Genomic DNA, 9825 nt, shown 5'->3' with positions numbered 1-9825 from the left:
TGTCCTGCGGACGGGCCAGGAGCTCAGGGCCGCAGGGGTGACGCGGGCGGAGGAGCTCGGGGCACAAGGGTGACCCGGACAGAGGAGCTCGGGGCACAGGGGTGACGCAGGCGGAGGAGCTCGGGGCGCAGGGGTGACGCGGGTGGAGGAGCTAGGGGCGCAGGAGTGACCCGGGCGGAGGAGCTCGGGGGGCGCAGGGGTGACGCGGGCTGAGAAGCTCGGGGCGCAGGGGTGACGCGGGAGGAGGAGCTCGGAGCCCCCAGTAGTGATCCGGGCGGAGGAGCTCAGGGCGCAGGGGTGACCCGGAGGGAGGAGCTGGGGGCACAGGGGTGACGCGGGCGGAGGAGCTCGGAGCCCCTAGGAGTGATTCGGGAGGAGATGCTCAGGGCGCAGGGGTGACCCCCATGCGCGGAGGGCTGGGGACCCCGCGCCCCGGGCCGCCCCGCGCGCCCCCAAGACCCGCGGCAGGTTTCCCCACGCGCCCAGGGCTCCTGAGTTCTTGGGCAGCCTCCCGGGAACTCGGGATTAAAACGCGCGGCTGCCCCGTGTCCCTTCGCTCCGTGGGAGGGGACGGCGGTTCTGAAGGCCCGACAGCCCCCGGGGGCGCCCCCTCCTCGCTGCAGCGCAGGGCGGCGGCCCGCTGGGGTCCCTCCTCCGCAGAGGTGCTCCGAGAAGCCAGGGCGCCCGGCGGGGGGGGGGGGGGGGAGGGGGCGGCCCCGCGCCCCGCCCAGTGGCCCCGTGCCCCGCCCCTCGGGCCCGCGCCGCTATATCTGGGCGCCCGCCCTGCCCGCGGCCACCGCCGTCCGCGCCGCGCGCTCCGCCCGACCCGAGGTGCCCGCGCTCGTCCCGCCCAGGCCGCGCCCAGCTGGAATGCAGAGATCGCCGCCCGGCTACGGCGCACAGGACGACCCGCCCGCCCGCCGCGACTGTGCATGGGCCCCGGGACCCGCGGCCGCCGCTGAGCCGCGCGGCCTCCCCGCCGCCGCCGCCGCCGCCCCCGCCGCGCCCGCCTCGCCGCCCAGCCCGCCGCGCAGCCCGCCGCGCAGCCCCGACCCGGGGCGCTATGGCCTCAGCCCGGCCGGCCGCGGGGAGCGCCCGGCGGCCGACGAGTCGCGCATCCGGCGGCCCATGAACGCCTTCATGGTGTGGGCCAAGGACGAGCGCAAGCGGCTGGCGCAGCAGAACCCGGACCTGCACAACGCGGTGCTCAGCAAGATGCTGGGTGAGGGGCGCGGGGCGCGCGGGCAGGGCGCACCGGGGGCGGGGGAGGGACGGGGAGGGCGAGGAAGGGGGCACCGAGGGCAGGGGAGCGGGCACCAAGCGTGGGGAGGGAGCATCGAGGGCAGGAAAGGGGGCACCGAGGGCAGGGGAGAGACGGGGCGGGCGGGGAGGGGGCACCGAGGGCAGGGGACAGAGCACCTAAGGGCGGGGAGGGGGCACCAAGGGCAGGGGAGGGAGCATCGAGGGCAGGGAGGGAGCACTGAGGGTGGGAAGGGAGCATTGAAGACAGGAAAGGGCACCAAGGGTAGGGGAGAGACGGGGCAGGTGAGGAAGGGGCACCGAGGGCAGGGGAGGGAGCATCGAGGGCGGGGGAGCAGGCACCAAGGGTGGGGAGGGAGCATCAAGGGCAGGGGAGTGGCACCGAGGGCAGCGGGCGCCCAGCACCCGGGGCGCCCCGGCCCACGGCAGGCAGCCCGCTGAGCCCCGCGCCCACGCCCGCAGGCAAGGCGTGGAAGGAGCTGACGCCGGCCGAGAAGCGGCCCTTCGTGGACGAGGCGGAGCGGCTCCGCGTGCAGCACCTGCGCGACCACCCCAACTACAAGTACCGGCCGCGCCGCAAGAAGCAGGCGCGCAAGGCCCGGCGGCTGGAGCCCGGCCTCCTGCTCCCGGGCCTGGCGCCCCCGCCGCCGCCGCCAGAGCCCTTCCCCGCGGCGCCGGGCCCGGCGCGAGCCTTCCGGGAGCTGCCCCCGCTGGGCGCCGAGCTCGACGGGCTGGGGCTGCCGACGCCCGAGCGCTCGCCGCTGGACGGCCTGGAGCCCGGCGAGGCCGCCTTCTTCCCCGCGCCTGAGGACTGCGCGCTGCGAGCCTTCCGGGCGCCCTACGGCCCGGCCGAGCTGCCCCGGGACCCCGGCGCCGCCTACGGTGCGCCCCTGGCCGAGGCGCTCAGGACCGGCCTGTACTACGGCCCCGGCCCCTTCCCCGGGCCGCTGTCACCACCCCCCGAGGCGCCCCCGGCCGAGGGCGACACGCTGGGGCCCGCGGCCGACCTGTGGGCCGACGTGGACCTCACCGAGTTCGACCAGTACCTCAACTGCAGCCGGACCCGGCCCGACGGCGCGGGGCTCCCGTACCACGTGGCGCTGGCCAAGCTGGGCCCGCGGGCCATGTCCTGCCCCGAGGAGAGCAGCCTGATTGCCGCGCTGTCCGACGCCAGCAGCGCCGTCTACTACAGCGCCTGCATCTCGGGCTAGGCCCCCGGCCTCGGACCTGCCGGCCGCCCGCCGCCCTTCCGGGTCGAAGCGCCCCGTTCTCTTCCTGCAGTGTATTTTCTAGAACCGGGCTGTATTTTTTACTTTGCCTTTTTTATATGCGTAATACAACATATTTAATTTTTGATTAAACTTTGAAACTTCTTCCAAGGGGTGCCGGTGACCGAGAGCACCGATGTCCAAGGCTGTTTGAGTATGAAGAGTAGCAGTGTTTGCTTTAAAGGAGGAGCAGGAGCTGGGTCGCCCCCGGGGCCAGGCGAGGCCACAATAAAGTGACTCGCTCTTTCCTCTGAACACCCTGAACACCCGAGTCTGTGGTCGTTGGGGGAAGGGGGAGCGGTACACCCCAGGACCCTGGCCGCGCCCTTCCCCCCCGGAGTGTCCTGGGAGACTGACCCCCAGCTCGGGCCCCAGGGCACCCGCTTCTCCGTCCTTCCAGGATTCTCCCCCAGACAGAGCTGCGGAGGCACAAGGTGTGGGCGCTCCCTGCCCCCCCAGCTTCCATTCCCCGCCTGTCCCAGCCCCCACTTTAACTGGAGCCTAGCAGAGGTCAGCAACCCCCCACACCCCAACCCGAGTTTCCTCATCCTCGTCTCCTCTTTAAAAACCTTCCAAATAAATACACTCGCACATAACTAAAACTTTCCCCGAGCTCAGGCCTGTGCGCCTCCCCAAAGGAGGTTGGCGGGGTGACCCCTGTAAGGGACATGGCACCGCGGGACCCCGTTATTGGTGAACCAGAGTCCCCAGTAAGGGTGCCCCACGACACAGCCCCGCTGCTCCTCACGGTGGGTGACCCGAGCGGGAGGCCCAGGCTCTCCTCCCCAAGCCGCTTCCCGGCGCCCTTCCCGGCTGCCCTCCTCCCGCCGCCTGGGCCCGGGGCGCTGTCTGGTGCTCCCTCGCTGGGGACAAGGAAAAGCCCCAGCTGGGCCTCCTGCGTGTCCGCGAGCTCGCACACGCTTCTGCACTTCTGCGTGAGGCCCTGCGGCTCCAGGGCTGCAGGGGAGCTGCGTGCTCTGTGTGCGCACACGGGGTGGCACCGCCACTGTACGTGAGCACCCACGAGGGCTGGACGGCGTGTGTCCGCGGGTGAGCCTGGGCGCCCACACACAGGGCCGCTGCCTGGGGCCGTTTTTATGGGTAACCTGCCTCCCAGAGGCAGGGACGTTGCCCCAGTATTAACAGGCAAGAGCGCCACACCTCAGCTGGCAGCGGTGCCCGCGCCCCTACCCTCCCCATGAGCCGCAAGGTCCAGAAAACTCAAAAACAGACATAAAAGAACAGTGACAAGCTGGAGAAGGCAGGAGACAGACTCCCAAGTGGAGAGACCCCAGGGCGGGGGGGAGGGGGGGCAGAGACCTCCCACATCCCAGTATCCAGCGCGATGTGTGGCAGGGACACTGAGGCCAAAGGGAAAAGGCCGATCCAGCCCAGATCCAGCCCAGTCACGGCTGTCGGGGTTCTGTCGGGGGTTCGGGCGCTGCCCTGGGGCCCTGAGGCTGGTCCTGGGCTCCTCTCAGGGAAGTGCCCAGGACCGCCCCGACTCGGCTCTGGCTTTGCCCTGGGCCTGCCCCCTGGTGGGGGACTGACGACCTGAGCTCCGGGCCTGGAGCCTCTGCCCCAGCTGTGGGCCCCCCCTCCCCCCGCCCTGTGACCAGCCCCACCGAGGACCTCCCTGGCTGGGTGGGCGGAGTCACTGTCCATTGTTCTACCTGCGGCCCGGACACACCCGCGGACCCAGGAGAGAGGTGCCAGCCCGCAGCCAGGGCCAGCTGTGTCCCTCCGGCTTCCTGGCACGGCGGCAGCACTACTCTCCCACCCTGCGTTCCCAAGTCTTCACCCCACCCCATCCCACCCAGAGGGTGCACCCTCCCGGGCACCTTGGGGTCAGCAGGTCGGGGGCTGGCGGGTGCTGCCACCGTAGGGAGAGGACAGAGCTTGAGGCCCGCAAGCCCCCCCTCACATGGCCAGTGGGGGCCAGTGGGGGCCAGTGGGGGGCGGCCCCCACCGCTGGGGGCTGGGGGAGACCAGGAGCGGGGTGGGAACAGGAGAGGGCCTCCCACGGAGAGCAGCTGTTTCCAATAGCAGCTCCTCGGCGCGGTGGGCCGGTGCGGGGGGGGGGGGGGCGGGGGGGGGCAGGTCCCCCCAGGACCCTCTGCCCGGCCGGGGAGCGCTCCGAGGGGCCTGGCCACAGCCCCAGCCCCATCCAGCCTGGGCCAGGCGTCCCACGGCTCCCCTCCTGGCCCCACCCACCTGCCTCCAGGAGGCTCAGCGAAGGGAAGTCCCCGCCCCCGGCTCCCGCTGAGTCAGGCGGCCTCGCTCCTGGCGGGAAGTCCTAGCGGCCCTGCCCCGCGCGGGCTCCCACGCCCTGCACCCAGCCCAGCCACGGCGTCCAGCCCTCCCCAGCAGGCAGCCGGGGAGGGGGGCGCAGCAGGCGGGATGCGCCCCGTCCTTCATGGACATGCTCCCCCAGACGCCCTTGGGGACGCCCACAGCCAGGCCGGCGCTGGGAGGGGCGCAGTGTCCCTCCCCACTCGGCCCACATCGTTCGAAACCTACACTGGAGTTTGGCGGCCGCGGCCGTGGTTTCAGTCCACAGGGAGGACGGTGCAGGCCGTGCAGCCCGCATGCCCCTCAGGCCAGGGTCCCTCCGCTCCCCACGCGGGGCAGCGGCTCCCGGGCCCCGGAAACATCATCAACCTACCCTCTCCGCGGATTGGCCTGTTCTGGACGCTTTGCGTGAGCGACCTCATGCAACCAGTGGATCCTGAGTGTGGCTTCGTTCACCGAGTGTGGCGATGTCCCGTCCTCCCTCCCGCTGTGGGGCTCACGGCCCGCTGTGACGAGACCACCCCAACCGCGGGCACTCAGACTGTGAATGCTGCTGCCGGGAACACGCGTGTACAAAGTTTTTGTGTGCACATGCGTTTCACTAACATCACCCAGACTGTCCCTAATGACCGGGCCTGAGCAAGCAGGTCAAGCACGGAGAGCCAAAGGGGCACGGACCTGCCCTCCCCACGGCGGCGGGGCCATGGGTGAGCCAGGACCTGGTGCAGTGCAGGCTGGGCCCAGGCCTGAGGGAGAGCGGGGTGGGGGGGGGTATCTCCTTGTCGTGTTTCAGGCCACGAGTCCGCGGGGCTCCCTCCCCACCTGTAGCCTTGCGTGGGGGCCAGGCAGGCGGCGGCGGCTCAGCACGCTGGGGGCTCCCCGCCCTGTGCGCGGCTCCCACAACCCTCTGTGCGCCCGGCGACCCGGCCCTGTGGCCACGACCCCGTCCGCAGCCCCACGTCCCCGCCCCGTATCCCACGCTCCTGCCAGCCTGCAGCGCCGAGAAAACAGGAAGGGGTGCGCGGCGGCGGCGCTGGGAGGAAATGCAGGAAGTGGCCGCCGGGTGCGGCGCTTATCTTGGGCCGCAGCCGGGGACCCCTGGCCTCACGCCCCGCACAGCCGGGAGGGGACGCGGGGAGCGACCCGAGGACAGCGCCTGCTCCCCTGGCCCGGAGCCCCAGCCACCTCACCCCGTGCTGCGCGGGCCAGAAGCGAGCGGGCTGTGGCCGGGGGTGAGGAGACCATGTCTGGCCTCGGCCAAGCCGGGCTGAGCCCCCCACAGATGGGAGCCCCGTGGCCTCACGACCTTGGGGTCACAGGCTCAAGCCCCACGCGGGGCGTGGAGAGGATTCAGAACGGCGGGGCCCACAGCCCAGTGCTGACCCAGCGGCCAGCAGCCAGCCCCAGGCTGGCCCACCTCCCCCCCAGGTCCTGACCTTCCCGTTTCCCCCAAAACAAGGACTCACTTCCCCCCGCAAGTGTGGAATCCCTGCTGGCTCCTCAGGAGGAAGGCCGGGAAGGTGGGGGTTCATGGGGCTGGGGGATGATGCTTGTTGTTTGCTTCTGTGTTTACAGAGCTGGGTCTTTTCCTCGGGAGGGGACAGGATGGGGATGGTCCCTGGAGCCCCCAGGGTCCTCAGGCCCCTGGCAGGGACAATGGGCCGCGGCACCTGGCACCCCCCACCCCCGCGTCTTTGCTTCCTGGAGTGGGGGGTCCGTGTGTTCCCACGGGGAGCACAGATGGGCGGGCAGCCCCTGGCACACCTGCAGCCGGGACCGCGCTCGGGCTCACAGGCAAGGGCCAGGTGCCAGCGAGGCCGCGCAGCCTTCAGGTCTGGCCGCAGGTGCTTCCTCCCGGCCTGCGCGTGGCCCCAGGCCCCCCCGCGCCCAGCGCCAGGTGCAGGGCCTGGCTACCTCACATCCTGTCCCACAGCCGTGGCCCCTGGACGCGGGAGCCGGACCCCGTCTGCGCAGGCCCCGGGCAGGGCACACGCTCCCGCTTCCCAGCGCCCCTCGCCCAGCCAGGCTGCCCACGGGACCCGCGGTCCCCGCCCCCTCCCCAGCCTGCTGCAGAGGCAGAGGTAGGAAGTGGGGGTGGGGTGGGGGAGGGGAGCGGGTGTGGGCGCGAGAACACACAAGTGGCAACGTCAGATTGACTTTCTGGTTTTCAAATCCAGAGACCAGCTTGCCAGTCGCCCGTGTTCCAGATGTTCTTTCAAAGGCTCCCAGTCTGGGGAGGCTGTGGGACACGGGCTGCCCTTCAAAGTCGGCATGGCCCCCCTCCTTTTGGAGTTGCATACGGGGGGTCTGGCTCCCTGGCTTCGGGAAGTTGCACAACCCTGGCCGTGCCCTGCGGCCCCGTCTGCCACCCTGGCACAGCCCCTCCCCGTAGGACCGCCTGCCCCCCCGGAAGCAGCTGAGAAGGCACGTGGATGGGACAGGACGGCATGGGGTGCGGGCCACGCATGTGCCCCGGAACCCACATCTGTCGGAGGAAGAGCCGGGCTCAGGCCGCCTGCCCCAGACCTCAGCTAGGAGGGGCCTCGCGGGTGGGGGGCCAGGGACACACGGGACAGGACAACCGCTCTGGCCCTGGTCGGGGGTCCCGCCGCGCCTGTTGGTGCTGGTCAGGTCCAGCCGGCGTCACTGAGCAGCCGGCGCTGCTGGACAAGCCACCAAGGGGGTCCCGGTGCTCAACAGCAGGCCGGACGTCTTGGGGTCCGAGCGGGGCAGCCCGGGCTTCCCCTCTGGTCCTGTCTCGCCGGGTCACTGTGGCCGTCCCCGCCCTGGACCAGCGGACCTCGTCCCGGAAGCCAGGAGCCCAACTTGCCGCCATCCTGTGCGAGGAAGACGCGGCAGCAGCTGGAGGGGGCCGCAGGAGGAAAGACAGGTCCACCTGCCCGCCCGGGCCCGGCAGTGGGGTCTCACTCAGAACAGAGCCTTGGCCTACGTGCCGAGGACCTGGAGGTGCGGGGACGCGGACTCGGCGGCCGATAGTGGGGGGCAAAGTCCCGCAGGAGGAGCGGCCACATGCAGGAGGCAGGCGCGGAGCCACGAGGCCGCCAGCCCCGGAGCCAGGCTCAGCCCCAGGTCGCGGTGACGCCGGGCTTCCGCGCCCCAGGACCGAGGGGGACGAGGAGTCTGTGCTGAGCCACAGTGAGGATTCACTACCGCGGGCCCGCAGCCGGCCGGGCGCTGTGCGACGGGAGCCGCGGCAGACCCCGTGGGGGACCCGGGCGCCAGGCCCCAGGCGGACGCGCTGCTGCGGGCGAGGGCCCCCAGGCCCTGCCCTGAGCCTGTCCAGTTGCCCCGGGGGTCGACTCTGGGAGGGCCGCCCGCCAGGGGGAGCTGGGCCAGGCGGTGGGCCCGCAGGCCTCGCCCTGCTCCCACGGCCCCCGCCCCCAGGCTGGGGGGCCGCCCACCTCCCTCCCCCAGGGCAGCCCGACTGCTCTCAGCAGGGAAGGGACGCCGTGGGTGGCAGCAGCCCCGACAGCCCGGGAGTCGCCTCGGACGCCCCCAGGGCTCCTTACGCGCAAGGAGCCCCGGGGAGACGGGCAGGGGGCGGCCGTCATACAGGCCCCGTCCCTGTCCCCACCTGCACCCAGAGCCCTGGGACGCTTACTGACCCTCGGCCCCAACCCGGCGGCCCCACACCTGACACTCCACCCAACTGAGGCCAGAGCCTGAGGCCGGCGCCCTGCTGGGCCCCTCCAAGCACCTGGGCCGGACCCCAGCGCTTCGTGTCCAGCCCTCCTCCTTCGCCTCGCCCCACCCACGGCCCCGGGCCCCACCGACCATCTCCCATGAGGCCAGCGGACCTCTCCCGACCCGACTCCAGCATCACTCCTCAGCTCAGACCCTCCGGGCCCGGGCCGCCTCAGCAGGAGCGCAGGCTGCCCTTCCACGGCCGTGACCCCGCAGCCCGCAGCCCACTGCACACCATGGCACGCCCACGGAGCACGTGCGGCACGAGCCCAGCCGGGGGTCCGATCCCTGCGTGAGCATCGCCCTCGTCCCCACGTCAGGCCCCCGGGGCAGCTGCCCCGCGTGGCCTGGGGCTCCTGCTGGGCGTGCAGCAGGTGGCTGCCGCGTCCCGAGGCCCAGGAAGCTTGGGTGGCCGTGCTGTGCGCAGGTCATGGGGCACGGGGCGCCGTGGGCTTCCTGGCTGAGGTTGGGGCAGGATCTGTACCTCCTGTGCCGGGCTCAGCACACGCACGGCGGGCAGCTGGCTCAGGGCAGCTCCTCCACCCCTCACCTCGGGCGGTGCCGACGGCCCTACCGTGAGGGCCGCTCCGCACCGAGGCCGGGCCTGGCCCATCCACCTGTCCGAGGACTGTGAGCGCTGTGGTCCTCGGGCGTCCGGGTGCCTGACCTGCCGACTGCCCCACCCGCCCCGGGCTGACTGGGGAGGCGTCCTGGACGCTCGGGCCCACGCAGCTGTGGGCCGGGGAGCCCGGGGTCAGCCCCTCACCCCGCCAAGAGCCCAGGACGGCGGATCCCTGAGCACCCCTCCCAGGGCCGCAGGAAACAGCCTGGCCCCGCGAGCAGCCGGGCCAGCGACTGGCTTCCCTTCAGGCCCGTTTCCTTTATCCGGTTGTTTTGCTCTGGATTCACAAAGCTCGGCCTTCCCCTCCATGTCCACCCTTCCCCCATTCCAGAGTCAGCAGGCCGGGACCGGACATTTCAGGGCGCTAGAGCACCCCCGGCCTGGAGCTGCCCTGGAGCAGGGGAGGTCATCCAGCGACCCGGGCCGCCCCCTGCTGCCCACGGCGGGGAGCGCAGCGCCCGACCCTCGCCCGGGTGTGGGGGACGGGGCAGGCGTGGGGGACTGGGCGTGGGGGACTGGGCATGGGGGACCTGGCAGGTGTGGGCGACCCGGCGCTGGCCCCACGGCCTGCGGGCCAAGGGAAGACCACCAGACGGCAGCAGCAGCAGTTTATTGAGTCCTGGCTTGGCGCCTGGAGCATCACCCGCAGGCCCAGGGCCCCCCAGGAGCGCGGCCACA

At 72.2% G+C, this 9825-nt stretch overlaps 1 protein-coding gene across 1 annotated transcript; it reads left to right on the top strand.

Annotated features, from left to right (window-relative positions):
- Positions 1–809: 809 nt before the first annotated feature.
- On the top strand, positions 810–2783 carry SOX18 (SRY-box transcription factor 18). Its single transcript, XM_038571386.1, has 2 exons — positions 810–1222; positions 1723–2783. The coding sequence occupies exons 1-2, from the start codon at positions 871–873 to the stop codon at positions 2469–2471; spliced, it is 1101 nt and encodes a 366-aa protein (XP_038427314.1). The 5' UTR covers positions 810–870; the 3' UTR covers positions 2472–2783.
- The last annotated feature ends 7042 nt before the right edge of the window (positions 2784–9825 follow it).

Source organism: Canis lupus, chromosome 24 (genome assembly GCF_011100685.1).
Source record: "Canis lupus familiaris isolate Mischka breed German Shepherd chromosome 24, alternate assembly UU_Cfam_GSD_1.0, whole genome shotgun sequence".
Taxonomy (NCBI): domain Eukaryota; kingdom Metazoa; phylum Chordata; class Mammalia; order Carnivora; family Canidae; genus Canis; species Canis lupus.
The sequence above is the reverse complement of the archived record's forward strand: the minus strand, read 5'-3'. Positions and strand labels throughout refer to the sequence as shown.

Coding starts and splice junctions, on each gene's coding strand:
- SOX18 (XM_038571386.1), top strand. CDS start 871: ATGCAGAGATCGCCGCCCGGCTACGGCGCACAGGACGACCCGCCCGCC. Junction 1,223..1,722: donor GGTGCTCAGCAAGATGCTGG/GTGAGGGGCGCG, acceptor CCACGCCCGCAG/GCAAGGCGTGGAAGGAGCTG.